Source organism: Bison bison, unplaced genomic scaffold (genome assembly GCF_000754665.1).
Source record: "Bison bison bison isolate TAMUID 2011002044 unplaced genomic scaffold, Bison_UMD1.0 scf7180017864061, whole genome shotgun sequence".
Lineage (NCBI taxonomy): Eukaryota > Metazoa > Chordata > Mammalia > Artiodactyla > Bovidae > Bison > Bison bison.
In genome coordinates this window covers 6638162-6660920 of record NW_011494633.1, presented here as the reverse complement: position 1 = coordinate 6660920, position 22759 = coordinate 6638162, and the positions used below count along the sequence as shown (strand labels likewise).

The window sequence follows — 22759 nt, the reverse complement described above, 5'->3', positions numbered from 1 at the left end:
AAAATAGTCGATGACTAACTGGATTTTGTACTTTGCATCAGTCTAAATGTTTATGACTTTCCAAAGAAATTTTGAATTCTGTTCCTGCCCTTCAAGAAATAATCAATCCATGCTATAGCTAAGTATGTAGTTAACATGCCTAGGACACAAATTCTAAAAGTTCACTCTGCCTTTTCTTTAGTTTTTGTTGCTTTTTTTTTACCGATTTGAAGGGACAAGTGAACTGAACTTAGGGGTTTCAATGGTTGGGGAAGCAAGAGTTAGAATTTATAAATTTAAATAATTATACCATGAAAATCTGTAAATTATATATTCCCTGGTGCTAAAGGCCCAGTGTGAAAATTTTCCTTAGTAAGATTCATGCTTCGTTTGAATAACCATTTTGGCAAGTCAAATCAGGGACTGGCAAACTTTCTGCAAATGGCCAAAGGGTAAATATTTCAGGTTTTGTGGGTCATATATTCTCTGTCACAACTACTCAACCCTGCTGTTGTAGCACAAAAGCAGCCACAGACAATGAATAAGCAAATGAGCATAGCTGTGTTCCAATAAAACTTTATTCGCAAAAACAGGCGGCAGGCCAAATTTGGCTGAGAGCCATAGCCATAGCCGTTGCTGACTCCTGTGTAAGGTAATTACCTGGGATCCAAATATTTCACAAGGTGATATTTCAAGTGGGACCAAGTAAAACCAAAAAGCAGAGTATGATATAATAGACTATATTTCCAACATACTTTCATTTTAGAATCTATCATAACTTTCGGCTCTTGTTCTTACTTTTTTGCAACCTATTGCAAAAAAAAAATAGATAATATTTTTCTATTTGGCAAATTATTATGTAACCAGGCTTCCCTGGTTACCGGCTCAGCTGGTAAAGAATCCACCTGCAATGTGAGAAATCTGGGTTTGATCCCTGGGTTGAGAATATCCCCTGGAGAAGAGAAAGGAAGATCCCCACTCCAGTATTCTGGCCTGGAGAATTCCATGGACTGTATAGTCCATGGGGTCACAAAGAGTCAGACATGACTGAACAACTTTCACTATTATGTAACCAAGCAGGACCTGATGGGGCCTTCCAGAGACAGACACCTCCCCCAAGCTTCTGCTGTAGCTCCTCTCTGAAGTTACCCAGATAACAGTATCTGATGAACACTTTATAGATACTAAAACCACCACCAAATGGAAGAAATTTATTTGATGATCATGAGTATGTAGCCCCAGACATACTGTGCCTAAGGACTGATAATGTTAACCCCTGTGACACCACTGTGTTGCCTCACCTTCAACCAGTCGGAGAATTTTGCCCGAGCTGACCACAGACCACAGACCAACCTGAGACCGCCTCCGGCTCCCTCACCTCACCTGGCCTTTGAAAATGCTTTGCTGTTTCAGCACTACCTGTCCCAGACTATTTGTACAGCACATTACAATAAATGCTGCACTTGCCTTCACCACAACCCAGTATCAGTAGTTTTAGCTTTACTGCATGCAGGTGGGGCAACCCAAGCTTAGTTAGGTAACAATTACTGCCTAGTGTCATGCCTCTCTGTTATAGAGATACTGGGTTTTTTGTGAAGATAAACCCGTTTTCCCTGAGGTTTTCCCATGCACCCTATATGAACCTGTTCTTCAGTATAGTTAATTTACTGTCATTTCTACTGTGTCATTGATACTTCTGTTAGGTAAAGATGTTTTTTCATTCCACTCCCCCCAAAAAACTCCTAGGATGTTATAACTATAAATAGTTAATAGTGATTAGCTAGTTGACCTCTGACATGTTAAATGAATTAACATGACCCATAACTAGATTTGTGGCTAGTACTGTCAATCCCATTCTACTCTGAACAGATCAGTTTACAACCATATTAACATGTTCATATCTGACTGATCTGTTACATTTTAAAATAGATATTTTCTGTCTATAAATATAATACATGCCCAAGGCAGAGGCTTCAGAAAATGGAGACAAGGAAGGAAGAAAATCTAAACAGCTCATTAATCCGCCATCTCAATGCAGTTGCTAGCAACATTTTAATGAGCATTATCAGTTGGTTTTGACTGTGAATGTGAATATAAAATCTTTATACCTAATTTTTAAGCTAAATAGGCATCATACTGTATAATTTCATAATTTCCTTATCATTTAACATTACTCTATAAGCATCTGAATTTGGGGTACCTTGATCTACTGTCCTATGCTCACATCTCCATGTATTTGGGGAGCACTCATATCATAAAGAAAGAGCAACCCTGAGCCAGACCTGTGGTAAAACCAGCCCTAGCACAGGAAGTGTCAGTAAGAATATTACCTCTCTGGGAAGTGTAGAGCAAAAATGCAAAAGGAAGTTCTTTAGGAAAACGGGGGTTGAGAAAGTAAACTTCTGGGGATGAGAAAAACTTCTTAGAACTAGATAGAGGTGGTGGTTGCATAATATTGTGAATGTGATAAATGCCACTGAACTGTCCACTTTAAAACAGTTAGTATTATGCTATGTGGATTTTATCCCCATTTAGAAAATGACAGAAGGTAGAATGGTTTGGCTTATTTTGGAGGACTGGCTATAGGGAGCGGCCTGTGAGAAAAGTGAAGCTGGTCCAGAGGAGAGGACTGGACTGTTTGCCTAGAAGAGAGGGAGAATTTCTAATTCATGATGATTTCTGTGGGAAGGAAGTCAAAAACCATTTCTAATCAGAATGCAGCCTGACATAAAATCAAGTAAAAATAACTGGAAAGTTAGACAGATTTTCTGTTGATGTCTGGGTAAATCAAAAGAGAGCATTGTGACTCAGGCAGAAAGAAGAAAAGACAGATATAGAAACCAGGGGAAGCGTGAAAGTTTCATTATTGTGAAGAATTAAGCTGAACTCTGTGAATAACATTCGAACTCACCTGGTTTAGCTCAAAATGTCCTCACACCAGAAAGTACCTGTGAACCGCAAACGTCTACGGACGTTCACGGAAGGGTGTACATAATAGACTGGGAGAGGACTGTGCTGCCTTGTGTTGGGTTACCCTCACCTGCTCTTTCTCAGCATGAAAGTGTTAGTTGCTCAGTCGTGTCCGACTCTTTGCAACCCCAGGGACTTTGGCCTGCCAGGTTCTCTGTCCATGGGATTCTCCAGGCAAGAATACTGGAGTGGGTTGCCATTCCCTTCTCCAGGGGATCTTCCCAACGCAGGACTCAAATCCGAGTCTCCTGCACTGCAGGCAGATTCTTTACCACACCAGGAAGCATAAATTCATCCAATTTGCTTTCATCAAAGGAAAAGATAAAGCATAATAACACAAAGATGTTCTTTGTTGGTAAAATATGTCTAGATGATAATGTGATGACTGGCACTCCTCCACTTTTGGTATATGAAACATATTTTATTTCATTTATATTTCTGTGGTTCCATTTGTACTTTTTATATCTCATTTACCTTTTCTACTGTTTCTATAAAATGATAATATTATTTTTCTATCATTTGGTAATCTTCACAGTCTACCTATTTACCTGTCTATAGAACAAGGGGGGCAAACCCCAATGACAATAGGTTCTAAAAAGTAACTTGAACTTTAGTCACTTGGCCTAATTCCCACTTGTCGTAATAGAAAAATTAACCTTTGCAAATCCAGACATAGGTCTCTCTATCCAAGTGTTGTATCTGACAAATATACCATAAATAATTTTGTTAAGTGATGTGATCATTTTTCTCAATATTCAACTTCAAAGATTCAGGGTCATAACAGGACAGAACCAATTTGATGTGGTAGAAAAAGAATAAGGCTGAGAGTCAAGGTACCTGGTTCAGGCTGTGTGACCTTAGGAGAGTTACTTGACCTTTCTAAACCACTGTTCCCTTACTTCTACTGTAATTTTCTATGTGTTTGCTATCCAACAACCTCTCAGTCATTTCAACGAAAGTCGCATTTGTGAATTGAGCTCAGACTTCACAAATTTATCTATGTTTGTCCTATGACTTTGAATTCACATAATAATACACTAGGCCACTCATAATTTGTAGCAAACACATGAAAACAGGGCAAAGTACATCTCTTTGAGTCTATTAGCCCAAATAGAAACCAGTCAAGGACTATGTGTCTCACCAGGACTATTCTGGTAACTATGCCAGTTTCCGACGGCACTTGGCTATGAACTCAGAGACAAATTTGCAGACACTACTATCCATTGCTCTGTCTTGAACCAACCCACCAACATACAGTCAGATCAAAGCAGAGTACACTAATCTGAGACTACCACAGAGAACAGGCTTCTGCTTTACAGAGAAGGATGCAATCTCCCTTTCATCTAAGAATTTGCTCCTGATAATTTGACCACTGACAATACAATATTGCCCCAGTCTAATAAAACAGTACCTTCACAGCTGGTTTGTTAATTGCATTGTGGCATTCGATGTGCTGGCAGTGGATGGGGTTCCAAGCTGTAAGGCAAAGCATAGCTGATGAGTATTTCTCACTGAAAGTGTTTGTGCCCTGTAAAAATGAGTTAAAAAATTTTTTTTCACTACTTTTCCTTTTCCTAAATAGAACCATCACTAGGTTTTCTAAAATAATTATTTTTTTTTAATCTATGAAGTATTTTCTAATTTAGTAAAAACATCACAGCTCCATCCATTTTCCCATGGGGAAGATAAGCTAGTGTAAGGTGGCATACCCAAAAACCATAATACTATTTCATGATGATATGCCTAGTAAATTTTTAGAAGTTTTTACATTTATGGCTTCACTTGATCCTCCAAACAACTCTGTGGGATAGATAAAGCAGATTATTAACCTCACTTTATGTGTAAGTTAAAATCTTAAAGGTTAGGTTCCTATGGTCACAGAGTTAGTAAGTGACAAGCTGCAACTAGAACATGTATCTCTTGGTTCTCAAAACCCTGTTCTTTTCCCTATAGCATACTAGGCCAAACAGCCTAGATTTTTGGTGCCAAGAAGTTTTCAGATTCATAATAACTGCTATAAGTGGTTATGTCACCATTCCATTTCCCACCCCATCCCCATCAAATGTGGAGACTGAAAAGATGAGTTTCTTGCCCACATGCAATGCATCTCTTTCATATGTTGTACTTGCTAAATCACTTTAGTCATGCCCAACTCTTTGCGACACTATGGACCATAGCCCACCAGGTCCCTCTGTCCTATGGGATTCTCCAGGCAAGAATACGGAGTGGGTTGTCATGCCTTCCAGGGGATCTTCCCAACCCAGGGATTGAACTGACTTTCACACATTACCCACAGTCTAAACCTCTGCTAATTTGTTAATACCCAACTCCTCAACACAGTATACACACAGAGTGAAGACAAGAACGAAGTGAACTGAGACAGATCAGAACGAGAATTACAATTACTTATCTTCATCCAGAATACTCCATAGCCCAAAGCACTTAGTTAACAATATTACACCATAAAAAAGTAATAGGATTATATGTTTGAAAGTAGGACATTTTTCTACATTGCCATATTTTAAACCTCAGATATACAGATGATACTACTCTAATGGTGCAAATCAATGAGGAACTAAAGAGCTTCTTGATGAAGGTAAAAGAGGAGAGTGAAAAATCTGGTTTAAAACTCAACATTCAGACAAGTAAGATCATGGCATCTGGTCCCATCACTTCATGGCAAAATAGATTGGGAAACAATGAAAACAGTGTCAGACTTTATTTTCTTGGGCTCCAAAATCAATGAAGATGGTGACTTCACCCATGCTCCTTGGAAGAAAAGCTATGACCAACCTAGACAGAATATTAAAAAGCAGAGACATTACTTTGCCAACAAAGGTCTATCCAGTCAAAGCTACGGTTTTTCCAGTAGTCATGTATGAATGTGAGAGTTGGACTATAAAGAAAGATGAGTGCCAAAGAATTGATGCTTTTGAACTGTGGCATTGGAGAAGACTCTTGAGAGTCCCTTGGACTGCAAGGAGATCAAACCAGTCAGTCATAAAGGTAATCAGTTCTGAATATTCATTGGAAGGACTAATGTGGAAGCTGAAGCTGCAATACTTTGGCCACCTGATGTGAAGAACTGACTCATTAGAAAAGACCCTGATGCTGGGAAAGATTGAAGGCGGGAGAAGGGGATAGCAGAAGATGAGATGGTTGGATGGCATCACCGACTCAATGGACATGAGTTTGAGTAAGCCCCGGGAGTTGGTGATGGACAGGGAAGCCTGGCATGCTGCAGTCCATGGGTTTGCAAAGAGTTGGACACAACTGAGCAACTGAACTGAACTGAATGGCAGAAAGTGAAGAGGAACTAAAGAGCCTCTTGATGAGGGTGAAAGATGAGGGTGAAAAAGCTGGCTTGAAACTCAACATTCAAAAAATAAGATCATGGCATCTGGTCCCATCATTTCATGGCAAATAGATGGAGGAAAAGTGGAAACAGTGGCATATTTTATTTTCTTCAGCTCCAAAATCACTGCAGATGGTGACTGCAGCCATGAAATTAAAAGACTTGCTCCATGGAAGAAAAGCTATGGCAAACCTAGACAGTGTACTAAAATGCAGACACATCACTTTGCTGACAAAGTCTGTATAGGCAAAGCTATGGTTTTTCTAGTAGTCATGTATGGATGTGAGATTTGGACCATAAAGAAGGCTGAGCACTGAAGAATTGATACTTTCAAATTGTGGTACTGGAGAAGACTCCTGAGAGTCCCTTGGACAACAAGGATATCAAACCAGTCAATCTTAAAGGAAATCAAAACCGAATATTCATTGGAAAGACTGATGCTGAAGCTGAAGCTCCAATACTTTGACCACATGATGTGAAGAGCCAGCTCATTGAGAAAGACCCTGATGCTGGGAAAAACTGAGGGCAGGAGGAGAAGGGGGTGACAGAGGATGATATGTCTGGATGGCATCACCAACTCAATGGACATGAGTTTGAGCAACCTCTGGGTGATAGCAAAGGACAGAGAAGCCTGGCATGCTGCAGTCCATGGGGTTGCAAAGAGTTGGACACAACTTAACAACTGAAAAACAAAATATTTGATAAGAAATTAAAAGGATAGGAAGGAGAAAATGAAAGTGCACAGGGTTTTTATATTACATGTAAACTGCTAAGTCACTTCAGTCATGTCCGACTCTGTGGGACCCCATAGACGGCAGCCCACCAGGCTCCTCCGTCCCTGGGATTCTCTAGGCAAGAACACTGGAGTGGGTTGCCATTTCCTTCTCCAATGCATGAAAGTGAAAAGTGAAAGTGAAGTCACTCAGTCGTGTCTGACTCAGCGACCCCATGGACTGCAGCCCACCAGGCTTCTCCGTCCATGGGATTTTCCAGGCAAGAGTACTGGAGTGGGGTGCCATTGCCTTCTCCGACATGTAAACTAGTATAACATTATTTGAAGGTAGACTATGAAGTTAAAGGTGCATATTGCAATTGAAGAATTGTAGAGTAATTCTTTTTTTTTAAAAAGCTGTAGCAAACAATTCAAAGAGAGAAAAATGGAACAGTAAAAACTAATCCAAAAGAAGGCAAGGTATCCAAAAGGAACAAAGAATAGATGTGGCAAATAGAAAACTAGCACAAGATAACAGACATAAGCCTAATAATATCTGTAATTACATTAAGTATAAATAGCCTAAACAATAAACACATTAAAAGACAAAGATTGCCAAATAGGATTTGAATTTCTCAAAAAGCATGACCCAAATATATGCTGCCTAAGAGAATCACACTTGAAATATAAAAAGAGATAAGTTAAAAGTAGTTGAAGCAAAATATATATATATATTGAACAGCAACTATACAGCAACAAAAAAAATGTTAATTCAATAAAAGTTGTTAATTAGCTAGTGAAAAAACAAAAAGAATCCTGAGGTATCATAGAAATAGTAACTGCAAGATGCAACTGCCACCCCTGAGTTTGAAGGAATAAGGAATTAAGAAAAAAAAAGAAAAAAAGAAAAAAGTAGATGAGAGAAAAACTGTTATGATTCAAATGCTAATCATAATAAAGCTGGAATGTCTATATAAATATCAGACAAGTAGACTCCAAGACAAAGAATATTACTGGGAGCAAAGAAGGATATTTCAGAATGATGAAAATGTCAATTCATCAAGATAACAAAACAACCATAAAAATGAGTGTATCTAATGACAGAGTTTCAAATTATATAAAGCAAAACTGACAGAACTTAGAGGAGAAATAAGTCCATAATTTGTGTTGTAAATTTCAACAATCCTCTCTCGGTAATTCATATAACAAGCAGACCAAAAAAATCAATGAAAATAGAAGACTTGAACAACATTCTCAACAACCTGACTTAATGGATAATGATAGAATTCTCCACTCAACAACTGGAACAGACACAGTGTCTAGGAGATATGTACTAAGGGCACAGGCAGCGTTTACTAAGACAGTATTCGCACCCATAAAGTAAGCCTCAACAATTTAAATGGAGTGATAGAATAAACTATGTTCTCTGATCTCAATAGAATTAAACTAGAAATAAATAACAAAAAGATATCTAGAATATAACCAAATATTTGTACATTTAAAAAAGCTTACTTCTAATCAATCCATATATCAAAGAGAAATTATAAGGAATATTAGAAAATATTCGTTTCTGAAATACAATGAAACCACAGCATTTTGAATTTGTAGGCTGCAATTAAAACAATGCTTAAAGGGAAATTTTTACCTTTAAATTCCTGCACTGAAAAATTTTAAATGTCCAAAATAAACAATTGATACTTTAATAATATACAAAAAGAACAAATTCAATCCAATGTTAGTAGAAGGAAGAAAATAATAAAGATAGAAGTACATATCAATAAGACTGAGAACAAAAAACCAACAGAAAATCATAAAACAAATGCTGTGGGTTTTTTTTGGAAAGTTCAATAAAATTGATAAGCCCCTAGGTAGACTGATGAATTAAGAAATATAAAGAAGCAAACTATCAATGTTAGGAATGAAAGGTAGGACATCACTGCAGATACTAGACACATGCAAATAAATTATATAAGTTGGATGAAATGCTCACATTCAACAAAAAGCACAGTTACGAAATTACAAAATTCAACTCAATAAAAAGTAGACAGTTAAATGCCCCATTCTATTCAATTGAGTTCATAATGTTAAACTTGCCCACAAAGAAAACCACAAGACCAGATGGATTTACCAGATGGATTCACTATTAACTATTAAAGGAATAAATAATACAAATCTTACATAAACTCAGAAAATAAAAGAGGAAACAATTTCCAACTTACTTTATGAAGCCAGCATTACTTTGTAAACAAAACTAGATGAAAACATTACAACAAAAGAAAAGTAGATCAATATCCCTCATAAATGTAGGAGCAAGAACACTTAGCAAAAAAATCAGCAAGTATGTCTGGCAGGATAATATAGCTGAAAAGTGGAACGTATTCCAGGAATGCAAGGTTGGCTTAATGCTGCAAGTAAATCAATGTAATTCACCTTATTAATGGAATTAAGTAGGGAAGTCATACGATCATTTAATAGAAGAAATCACATTTGACAAAAACTAACATTCATTCACAATAAAAATTCTCAACAAACTACGAATAGATGGGGACTTCCTCAACATGATAAAAAACATCTGTGAAAAACCAACAGCTAACATCATGTTTAACAGTGAAAGCCTGAACACTTGCCTGCCACAAATGAAGGGGAAAAACAAAGAAATCCATGCTCAGCACTTCTATTCAATACTAAACTGGAGATAAGAGCCAGTGTAATGAGAAAAAGAAAATAAGGAAGTGGGGAAAGAAAGGAAGGAAGGGAAAGAGAGAGAAGGAGGGAACCAGGCAGGTAGGCAGGCAGGCAAACATACAAATTAGAAACAAACAAACAAAAAATCTTTATTTGCAAGAAAACAAATCATATATACAGAAAAAATCTTAAGAAACTTAGAAATAAGATACAAAAAATAAGTGAATTTAGCAAGATTGAAGAATGCAAAGTCAATACACAAAAGTAAATTATGTCTCTATATAATGGCAATAAACAAGTAGAATATTAAATTTTAAAATACTACTTACAATAGCACCCAAAATATAAAATATTGAGGAATACCTTTAACAAAATATCAGTAGGACCTGTACACTGAAAACTAGTAAATATCGCTGAAAGAAACTAAAGATTTCTTTATTTATTTAAATTTTTTATTTAATTTAATTTATTCACCTAAATAAATGCCCAGAATTGCCACATTTATGAATCAGAAGACTCAATACTGAGTTAATTCTCCCCCAGATTAAACAACATATTCAATGTAATCCCAGTCAAACCAGATTGCTTTGTAGAAATTGACAAACTGAGAGTAATATTTCTATTAAAATGTAAAGGTCCTATAATAGTCAAAACAATTTTGAAAAGGAACAAATCTAGAGGATTTAAACTACATAATTTCAAGATTTACTATAAAACTACATTAGTCAAGATAGTGTGATAATGGTGTGAAGATAAACAATGAAATAGATTCATGCATATTAGTTTTTAACAAAATTAGTTTTTAACAAAATAGTCACTGCAATCCAATGTGGAAAGAGTAAGTTTTTCAACAAATTGAACTGAAACAAAAAAGTCAACCCTTATGTCCCACCATATACAAAAATTAATTCCAAATGGGTCATGTACTTAAATATAAAGGCTTAAACTATAAAGCTTCTAGAATAAAACATTGGAGAATTTCCTTATAACCTTAAGGGAGACTAAAGAAAAACTATAAAAGAAAAATCAATAAATTGAAATTTATTAAATTGAAAATTTTGCTCTTTGAAATACCTGAAAAGGAAATCCCCTGACTGAAAGACCACATCCATAATATATATATCTGGAAAAAAGGCTTCTATTTTGAACATCTAATAGACTGGAAATCCAATTTTAAAATGAACAAAAGATTTCAGTGAGAACTTTACAAAAATATATACAAATGGCCAATAAGCACCAATGAACAATAAGATGTTCATTATCACTAGTCATCAGAAAAATGAAACAACAATTTGTTATTACCACCTGGCTATCAGAATGTCTAACATCAAAAAGACCAACAATCCCAAGTATTGATAACAATATAGCATTAGAACTCTCAATATACTTCTGGAGGGAGTATGCTGCTGCTAAGTCGCTTCAGTCGTGTCCGACTCTGCGACCCCATAGATGGCAGGCCACCAGGCTCCCCCGTCCCTGGGATTCTCCAGGCAAGAATACTGGAGTGGGTTGCCATGTCCTCCTCCAATAAAATGGTACAATCACTTCTGAAAAACAATTTGGACTTTTCTTATAAAATTAAATATATACTTACCAAACAATCCAGTGTTTTCACTGTCCAGTATTTATCAAGAGAAATAAATGTGTATCTTCATAAAAAACACTTTTTTATGTGAATGTTTATAGCTTTACTCATAATAGGTAAAAGTGTTCATCAAGAAACCAATGGATAAACTGTGATATAGCCATACAATGCATTACTATCAATATTTTGTAAAATGAATTACTGATATACCAACATGAATAAACTTTAAAAACATTGTGCTTCTCCCAAATCTCCCCACCCTCTCCCTCTCCCACAGAGTCCATAAGACTGCATTGAAACATGTATAATATCATGTATGAAACGAGTCGCCAGTCCAGGTTCGATGCACGGTACTGGATGCTTGCGGCTGGTGCACTGGGACGACCCAGAGGGAAGGTAGGGGAGGGAGGAGGGAGGAGGGTTCAGGATAGGGAACGCGGGAATACTGTGGTGGATTCATTTCGATATTTGGCAAAACTAATACAATATTGTAAAGTTTAAAAATAAAATAAAATAAATAAAAATAAAATTTTAAAAATAAAATAAAAACATTGTGCTAAACGAAATAAGCAGACACAAAAATAGTATATACTATGTGATTCCATTCATATGAAATCCTAGGACAGGCAAAACTAGTATACAATGACAGAACGCAGATCAGTGGTTGTCTATGGTGAACTTACTGAAAAGAAAGCTGAAGATATTCTGGGGATGATGGAAATGTTCTGTGTGTTGATTATAGCTTTGGTTACATTAGTATATACACTTGTCAAAAGTTATCAAATTATGCTTAAAATGTGTTATTTTACTGAAGGAAAATTATAACTCAATAAAATTGTTTTTAAGAAATGAAGGATCAATCAAATGTATACTTCAAAGGAAAAGAAGCAGCGTACTGAAACATGAGAGAAAACATTTATCTGATCATCATCTAGTCATTGAATCAAATTAGGAAAGTGTGTGGCATCTCGAACATGAAGCAAGAACACAAAAGCTCTATAAAAACAGGAATAGAAAGTCAAAATAATTTGCATGAAATATTCCCTTTGTATCTCTAATTTTCTTGAAGATATCTCTAGTCTTTCCCATTCTATTTTTTCCCTTTATTTCTTTGCATTGTTCACTAGGAAGGCTGTCTTCCTAAGGATACTAAGGATACTAACAGAATGAAACAAAAACCTATTTAGATAAAAGATATGATAAATGTAATTAAACTAAAAATGAAATAGCAAAATTAGAAACACTCATTCAGTGCAATAAATAGTGCTCAGTTAGGGTAAAAGTCACTCCAGTACTCTGGCCTGGAAATTCCCATGGATGGAGGAGCCTGCTAGGCTACAGTCCTTGGGGCCGCTAAGAGTCAGACACGACTGAGCGACTTCACTTTCACTTTTCACTTTCATACATTGGAGAAGGAAATGGCAACCCACTCCAGTGTTCTTGCCTGGAGAATCCCAGGCACAAAGGAGCCTGGTGGGCTTCCGTCTATGGGGTCACACAGAGTCAAACACAACTGATGCGACTTAGCAGCAGCAGCAGCAGGGTAAAAGTCAACTAGGTTATAAAGAAAATTAACCTAAGAAGCTATACAAACCTATGCATTCAGCAAAAACAAGACCTGTAGCTTAGATCAAGAGCTCCTTATTGCAAACTTCAGACTTAAATTGAAGAAAGCAGGGAAAAATCACTAGGCCATTCAGATATGACCTAAATCAAATCCTTTATGATTATACAGCGGAAGTGACAGATTCAAGATCTGATAGACAGAGTGCATGAAGAACAATGGAGGTCTGTAACATTGTACAGGAGGCAGTGATCAAAACTAACCCCAAGAAAAAGAAATGCAAAAAGGCAAAACAGTTGTTTGTGGAGGCTTTACAGATTGCTGAGAAAAAAAGAGAAACAAAAAGCAGAGAGGGAAAGATACACCCATCTGAATGCAGAGTTCCAAAGAATAGCAAGGAGAGATAAGACAGCCTTCCTAAGTGAACAATGCAAAGAAATAAAGGGAAAAAACAGAATGGGAAAGACTAGAGATGTCTTCAAGAAAATTAGAGATACAAAGGGAATATTTCATGCAAAGATGGGCACAATAAAGGACAGAAACAGTAAGGACCTAAAATAAGCAAATGAGATTAAGAAGACGTAGCAAAAATACACAAAAGAAATGCACCAGAAAAAAGGTCTTAATAACCCAGACAGCCACAATGGTGTGGTCACTCACCTAGAGCCAGACATCCTGGGGTGTGAAGTCAAGTGGGCCTTAAGAAGCATTACTATGAACAAAGCTAGTAGAGGTGATGGAATTCCAGCTGAACTATTTCAGATCCTAAGAGATGATGCTGTGAAACTGCTGCAGTCAATATGCCAGCAAATTTGGAAAAGTCAGCAGTGGCCACAGGACTGGAAAAGGTCAGTTTTCATTCCAATCCCAAAGAAAGGCAATGCCAGAGAATGTTCAAACTACCATACAATTGTGCTCATTTCACATACTAGCAAGGTAATGCTCAGAATCCTTCAAACTAGGCTTCAACAGTGTGTGAACTGAGAAATTCCAGATGTACAAGCTGGATTTAGAAAACGCAGAGGAATCAGGAATCAAATTGCAGACATCCACTGGATCATAGAAAAAGCAAGGGAACTCCAGAAAAACATCTATTCTGCTTCACTGACTACGCTATAACTTTTGACTCTGTGGATCACAGCAAACTGTGAAAAATTCTGAAAACGATGGGAATACCAGACCACCCTACCTGCCTCCTAAGAGACCTGTAAGCAGGTCAAGAAGCAACAGTTAGAACCTACATGGAACAGCAGACTGGTTCAAAATTGGGATAAGAGTATGTCAAGGCTGTATGTTATCACTTTGCTTATTTAACTTATATGCAGAGTACATCATGCAAAATGCTGGGCTGGATGAATCACAAGCTAGAATTAAGATTGCCAGGTGACATATCAATAACCTCAAAAATACAGATGACACCACTCTAATGGGAGAAAGCAAGGGGGAACTAAAGAGCCTCTTGATGAAGATAAATGAGGAGAATGAAAAACATGGCTTAAAACACAATATTTAAAAAACTAAGATCATGCCATCCGGTCCCCTCACTTCATGGCGAATAGATGGGGATAAAATGGAAACAGTGACAGGCTTTATTTTCTTGGGCTCAACAGTCACTGCAGATGGTGACTGAGCAATGAAATTAAAAGATGCTTGCTCCTTGGGAAAAAAGCTATGACAAATTAATTAAAAAATATTTATATAGCAATATTTTTAAAAAGCTATTTTTTAAAAAGATAGATAAGGCTCCATGAATTAAGAACAACAAAAGTAACTCCTCTAACAGACAAAATCACTGGTTTAAGTCTTGTCTTCAATAACTGTGAATGCCAGAAAACAGTGAAGTAATTTTTACATATCTTTCACAGTGAAGCAGAGGTTTTTTTTTCATGATGAAATAGAAAGACTCTTAAATATACCTGACCTTGAATATATATATACATTCCACCACTGAAAATAATACAGAAAAAAAAATTCTGAGTTCTATTTCCCCAGAAATGATAGACAATTTAAGCCAACTCTCCTACTAAGAATACTTAGAAAACCAGACACCGTTAAATGCAAAAACAAATGAACCCAGAGAATTTTACGGGAGAATTGTGGGGCCACGATCCAAAAGAAGAAGGGATTGCCAAAAGGTGGACCTGGCATCTGAGTCCACTCTTTCTCCTTTGCCTATTTCTCTTTCTGCCAATTCTGCAACATGAGCCAATTTCAACAGACTCTCTGACACAAGAGAACTAAATTTGGAACTAGTTGACCACCAAAGAATGGGAAACCTAAAAATCACCCTGGGCTGTGGGTAGAGGTCCCAAAAGGTCACACCCTAGTAGTAAAAGGGAAACAGAAATAGACCAACCCTCACAGGGACTGAAGATCAGCTTCAAATTATCTCAAGAATTTACTGTAGTTTTTTTTTTTTTTATCTTCATTAAAGTGACCTGGGTTACCAATGTCTACAGTTTCCTTCCAGAAGCAAACATAAATACTTTCTGAAGAAATACAATTTAATCCTAAACCTCAAATTAACTCTACAGTTTTTCTATCTAATATCTTGCACACAATTATTTTTTTAAGAACAAAAAATAAAAAGATAAGAAAGCAAAAGAAATTCAACAGAATCAGAGCCTCCAGAGATCTAGAATACTGAGTTATCAGAAATAGACTTTAAAATAAATATGCTTAATATATGCTATAAAGAAAGACAAATTAGAGATTATAATCAAATAATTGGAACTTTTAAAGCACCAAATGAAAATTGTAGAACTTAAAAACATAATTAACAAAATGAAGACTACATTTGGGAAGCTAAACAACTAATGAGGAGGAAGAAATATCAGACAAACAGATTCCAAATGAAGCATAGAAAGATGAAATAGGAAAGGAGAATGCAAGAAATATCCATAGACGACATGGGAGAGAAGATCTAACATATGCATCATTGGAATTCCAGAAAGAAAGATGAGAATATGGTATAAGCCATTGTTGAAGAAATAAGGAAACTTCCAATTACAACCATGATATTTTAATAATATATGGACTTATCCTTCAACTGTAAAAAAAAAAAATGTATAAAGCAACTTATTTCTGACACTGTGTATAAATTTTACACAAGATTGCAATCTTCTGAAAAAGGAAGAACACGCAAATTAAGTTCTACATTCACTTTGGTTTTCTGCCTGGGAATATTCCCAAACTGCAGCAAAAAGAAGTGGAGCCCAATAAGTAATTAGCATTTTCGGTGAGTAGAGGAAACATCACAGTGAAGAATTGCTAAGGCAACTGGAAATTGAATAAAATAAGAACAACAGGGAGTGCCAGAGAACAGGTCCCATAAATCTGTGTAAGGGTGCTCCTCAGGTCCTTGGCTTAATCCTAAACTTCATGGGCTCACAGAAAAGCTCTACAAGGACTAGCAGAGAACACAAGCTTAATGGCTTAATGGCTAAAAGCTGAACAGTGATTTTACAGGTCACATAGTGCTAGAGATGCACTGTATTTCCAATATAGCCAAAGTAAGTAACTTTGGTGAACACACCAGGAATTTAGGAGCCCGCAGATAGGTCACTACTCAAAAAGTAAAAGCCAATATCTCTAATGAATATAGATATAAAAATTCTCAATAAAATACCAGCAAACTGAATTCAGCAGCACATGAAAAGGATCACTTACAAAGGTCAAGTGGGATTTATCACTAGGATGAAAAAATAGTTCAACAAACACAAATCAATAAATACGATACATTGCATTAGCAGAGTGAAAGAAAAAATCATATGATTACCTCAACAGAAGCAGAAAAAGCATATGACAAAATTCAATATCCGTTCTTGATTTTAAAAATCTTAACAAATCAGGCATAGAAGGAAAATATCTCAACATTAATAAAGAACATATATATCAAGTCCACAGCTAACATCATACTCCATGGTGGAAGGTTGAAAGCTTTTCCTCTAAGTTCAGGATCAAGACAAAGTACCCACTCTCACCACCCCTATTCAACATAGTACTGAAAGTTCCAGCTACAGCAATTAGGCAAGAAAAATAAATAAAAGGTATGAGAATTGTAAAGGAAGATGTAAGCTTGTTTCTATTTCCAGATGACATTATAATATAAACAGAAAATCCTGAAGACAAAAGAAAACTTATATCTCATCAATGAATTCTGTTAAGTTGAAAGATACAAAATACAGATACAAAAATTAGTAGTATTTCTGTACACTAACAATGCATTTTGTGAAAAAGAAATAAAGCAACTGCATTTACAATAGCATCAAAAATTATAAAATACTTAGGAATAAACTTAACCAAGCAAGTGAAAGACCTCTATCTAGTCTGAAAACTATAAGACGTTGTTGAAAGAAATCAAAGAAAACATAAATAAATGGAAAGGTATCCCATGTTAATGAAGAGGAAGAGTTAATAGTGTTAAAATTTTAATACTACCAAAATCCATCTATAGATTCAATGCAATTCCTATCAATACTAAAATGACATATTTTATAGATGTAAAAAATATACAGAGTGAAGTAAGCCAGAAGGAAAAACACCAATACAGTATACTAACGCATATATATGGAATTTAGAAAGATGGTAACAATAACCCTGTGTACGAGACAGCAAAAGAGACACTGATGTATAGAACAGTCTTATGGACTCTGTGGGAGAGGGAGAGGGTGGGAAGATTTGGGAGAATGGCATGGAAACATGTAAAATATCATGTATGAAATGAGATGCCAGTCCAGGTTCGATGCACGATACTGGATGCTTGGGGCTGGTGCACTGGGACGACCCAGAGGGATGGTATGGGGAGGGAGGAGGTAGGAGGGTTCAGGATAGGGAACACATGTATACCTGTGGCGGATTCATTTTGATATTTGGCAAAACTAATACAATTATGTAAAGTTTAAAAATAAAATAAAATTAATTATAAAAATAAATAAATAAATAAGAAAAAAAAAGATTTATAAGCAACCACAAAAGACCTCAAATAGTCAAAGAAATTCTGAGAAAGAACAAAGCATGAGGCATCACATTCCTTGATTTGAAGCTATACTTTGAAGCTATAATAATCAAAATAGTATGATACCAACATAGAAACAGATCTACAACCAATGGAACAGAACTGAAAGCCGAGAACTAAACCCAAGCATATACAGTCAATTAGGATTTGACAAGGGAGCCAGGAATCTCAATGGAGAAAAGACAATCTCTTCAGTAACTGGATATTCACATGTAAAAAAAAAAAAAAAAACTGGACCCCTATCTTGTATACAAAAAATTAACTCAAAATGAACTAAAGACTTAAATGTAAGTCATGAAAACATAAGAATAAAGCTCCTTCACATGTGTTTAATTATCATTTTTTAATATGACACCTAAGCATAAACAATAAATCAAAAATAAGTGGGACTACACCAAACTGAAAAGCTTTTATGCAGCCTTCAACAAAGTGAAAAGCAACCTATGGAATGGCAATAAATATTTCTAAACCATATATGCAACAAGTAGTTAACATCCAAAATATATAAAGAATTCATACAGCTCCATAGCAAAGAAAAAGAAGAAAACAGTATAAAAATAAGCAAAGGATGTAAATAGATATTTTCCAAAGAAGGTATGCAAAAAGCCAACAGGTACATGAAAAGATTCTCAACACCACTAGTCATTAGGGAAATGCAAATTAAAAACCACAATGAAATACTACCTCACACCTGTTAGAATGACCATCATCCAAAATACAAGAGATAAGAAATGCAGAAACTCTCTGTACAATTGTAAATTAGTACAGCCATTATGTAAAACAGTAAAAGGAATACTCAAAAAATTAAAAACAGAACTACCACTTCCACTTCTGGAAATATGTCCAAAGGAAATGAAAATAGTAACTTGAAAGGATATCTGCACCCCTGCGCTCACAGTACCATTGCTTATGATAGCCAGGACATGTGAGCAACGTAAGAGTCTATCAACGGATAAAAGTTGTGAGTTCAAATTTCCAGTTAAAAGATAAATAATTACTAGGAGTTGAGGTACAACATGAAGATTATAACTAACACTGCTGTATGATATATAGGAAAATTATTAAGAGAGTAAATCCTGAGTTCTCACCACATGGAGAAAATTTTTTTCCTTTCTCTTCTTTGTGTTGATATATGGGATGATGGGGACCAGACTTATTGCAGTAATAATTTCACAATGTATGCAAATCAAATCATCAGGCTGTACACCATAAACTTATATAGTGACATATGTTATTTCTCAATAAAACTGGAAAAAAAGGAAAATTTCAATCAAATATAAAAAAAATGAAAACTTTTTCAAAAGAAAAAAAAGGGGGGCAGCTTAATCTTCAAAACAGCAACAACTTGGCATGAAACTAGAAACCAACCACAGAAAGAGAAATGAGGGAAAAAACAACTCAGTTCAGTTCAGTTCATTTCAGTCGCTCAGTCAACTCTTTGCAACCCCATGGATGCAGCAAGCCAGGGTTCCTTGTCCATCACCAACTCTCAGAGCTTGCTCAAACTCATGTCCACTGAGTTGGTGATGCCATCCAACCATCTCATCCCCTGTTGTCCCCTTCTCCTCCTGCCTTCAATCTTTCCCAAAATCAGGGTCTTTTCCAATCAGTCAGTTCTTCACATCAGGTGGCCAAAATATTGCAGCTTCAGCTTTAGCATCAGTCCTTCCAATGAATTTTCAGGACTGATTTCCTTTAAGATTGACTGGTTTGATCTTGCAGTCCAGGGGACTCTCAAGAGTCTTCTCCAACACCACAGTTCGAAAGCATCAGTTCTTCGGTGCTCAGCTTTCTTTATAGTCCAACTCTCACATCCATACGTGACTACTGGAAAAACCATAGCTTTGACTGGATGCACCTTTGTTGGCAAAGTAACGTGTCTCCTTTTAATACACTGTCAGGGTTTGTCATAGCTTTTCTTCCAAAGAGCAAGCATCTTTTAATTTCATGGTTGCAGTCACCATCTGCAATGATTTTGGAGCCCCAAAACATTAAGTCTGTCACTGTTTCCATTGTTTCCCCATCTATTTTGCCATGAAGTGATGGGACCAGATGCCATGATCTTCATTTTTTGAATGTAGTTTTAAGCCAGCTTTTTCACTCTCCTCTTTCACTTTCATCAAGAGGCTCTTTAGGTCCTCTTTGCTTTCTACCATAAGGGTGGTGTCATCTGCATATCTGAGGTTATTGATATTTCTCCCAACAATCTTGATTCCAGCTTCTGCTCCATCCAGCTCGGCATTTCCCATGATATACTGAGACCAGTGCGATTTGATCACAGAACTTCCACAGGACTGGGGAAACAGACTCTTAGAAGGCACAAACAAAACCTTGTGCACACCAGGAGCCAGGAGAAAGAACTGATCCAGACTTGCCTGTGAGTGTCCAGGAGTCTTGGGTGGAGGAGTGGGTCAACAGCGGCCTGCGGCACAGTCAGGGCACTGAATACAACAGTGCCTGCACAAATCCTTCTGAAGGAGGTCGCCATTACCTTCATTACCCCTACCATAGTTGGCCTCAGGCCAAACAACAGAGAGGGAACACAGCCCCGCCCATCAAATGAAAACTGGATTAAAGATTTACTGAGCATGGCTCCGCCCATCAGAACAAGACCCAGTTTCCCCCACAGTCAGTCTCTCCCATCAGGAAGCTTCCATAAGACTCTTATCCTTATCCATCAGAGTGAAAATCACAATCACAGAAAACCAACCAAACTGATCACATGGATCACAGCCTTGTCTAACTCAATGAAACAATGAGCCATACCATGTAGGGCCACCCAAGATGGACAGGTCATGGTGGAGAGTTCTGACAGAACGGGGCCCACTGGAGAAGGGAATAGCAAACTTCATTATTCTTGCCTTGAGAACCCCATGAACAGTATGAAAAGGCAAAAAATGATTACATGGAGACTAAACAATCTGCTACTCAAAAACCAGTGAGTCAACTATGAAATCAAAGAGGAAATTTTAAAATGCCTGAGGAAAACTACAATGAAAAATGAAACATATGAAATCAGTTCAGTCCAGTTCAGTAGCTCAGTTGTGTCCGACTCTTTGCGACCCCATGAAATAGATGGGATACAACAAAAGAATATATATATATATATAACTGAATCACTTTGTTGCACAGTAAAAATTAACACAACATAGTCAATCGATTATACTTCAATCAATTTTTAAAAGTCAATAAAATAAATATTAAACTTAAAAAGAAAAATCTATGGGATGCAGCAAAAGCAGTCCTAAGAGGGAATTTCACAGTGCTATAGGCCTTTCTCAAAAAAAAACAAGAAAAATCCTGAATAAACAATCTAAACTACCACCTAAAAAAATTAAAAGAAGAACAAACAAAACCTGAAGTAAGCAGAAGAAAGGAAATAATAAAGATCAGAGAGGAAATAAAGAGATATTTAAAAATAGAAAGAGATATTTAAAAATAGAAAAAAATCAAAGAGCTAGTTTTTTGAAAGTATAAACAAAATCAAAAAACCCTCTGGCCAGGCTCACCAAGAAGAAAAGAAAGAGGACTCAACTAAACAAAATAAGAAATGAAAGAGGAGAAATAATAACCAATTGCACAGAAATACACACACAAAAAAATTTGAGAAAACACTATGAACACTTTTATGCCAATAACAGACAACCCAGATGAAATGGACAAGTTTCTAAAAACACATAGCCTGCCAAAACTGGATCAAGAAGAAATATAATTTGAATAAACACCACCAGAAGTAAAACAGAATCCATAATTTTAGAAAAAAACTCCCTGCAAACAAAAGTCCAGGATGAGGTGGTTTCACTGGGGAATTCTATCAAACATACAAAGAACTATACCTATCCTTCTCAAACTCTCAAAAGACTGAAGAGGAGGGAACACTCCCAAAGTCACTCTATGAAGCCAAACCAAGGACACTACAAAAAAAGAAAATTATAGGCCAATATCTTTGATGAATATAGATGCAAAAATCCTCAACAAAATATTAGCAAACTGAATGCAAGAACACATAAAAAGGATTATACACCATTATCAAGTTGGAGTCATTCCAGGGTCTCAAGGGTGGTTCAGCACTTTCAAGGCAATCAATGTGATACATCACATTGACAAAAGAAAAACAGCACATGATTATTGCAATAGACGCAGAATCTGCATTTGATCAAGTTCAACTTCCATTCATGATAAAACCTGTTCCCAAAGTGAGTATAGAGAGAACATATCTCAACATAATAAAAGTCACTTATGACAAATCCACAGCCATAATACTCATCGGTAAAAAGCTAAAAGACTTCTCCCTAAATTCTGAAACAAGACAAGAATGCTCTCTCTCATCACTTTTATTTGACATAGTATTTAAATTTCTAGCCACAGCAATCAGACAAGAGAAAAGTAAAAGGTATCCAAATCAGAAGGGAAGAGGTAAAATTGTCTCATATACATATGACATGATATTCTATAAAGAAAACCCTAAAAACTCCACATAAAAACTATTAGAACTGAAAAATTCAGCAAGACCGCAGGATACATGATTATTATACAGAAAGTTTTTGCCTTTCTTTACATTAACAATGAACTATCAGAAGGAGAAAGTAAAAAAAAAATTAAATCACATTTTAAAAAATAGCAAGGAATAAACCTAACCAAGCAGGTTTATTTTTTATTTATTTGGGATTTACTTCCAATCCCAAAGAAAGGCAATGTCAAAGAATGCTCAAACTACTGCACAATTGCACTCATCTCACACGCTAGTAAAGTAATGCTCAAAATTCTCCAAGCCAGGCTTCAGCAATACATGAACCATGAACTTCCAGGTGTTCAAGCTGGTTTTAGAAAAGGCAGAGGAACCAGAGATCAAATTGTCAACATCCGCTGGATCATGGAAAAAGCAAGAGAGT

General features: G+C 36.3%; 1 protein-coding gene across 4 annotated transcripts in view; it reads right to left on the bottom strand.

Moving 5' to 3' along the window:
- UNC79 (unc-79 homolog (C. elegans)) overlaps nucleotides 1-22759 on the bottom strand; it is a 286801-nt gene that overhangs the window by 163184 nt on the left and 100858 nt on the right. For all 4 annotated transcript variants that reach the window (XM_010836213.1, XM_010836214.1, XM_010836215.1 and 1 more), the window contains one exon: nucleotides 4361-4425. In XM_010836213.1, coding sequence (XP_010834515.1) covers nucleotides 4361-4425 — 65 coding nt within the window. The remainder of the gene's footprint in view (nucleotides 1-4360; nucleotides 4426-22759) is intronic.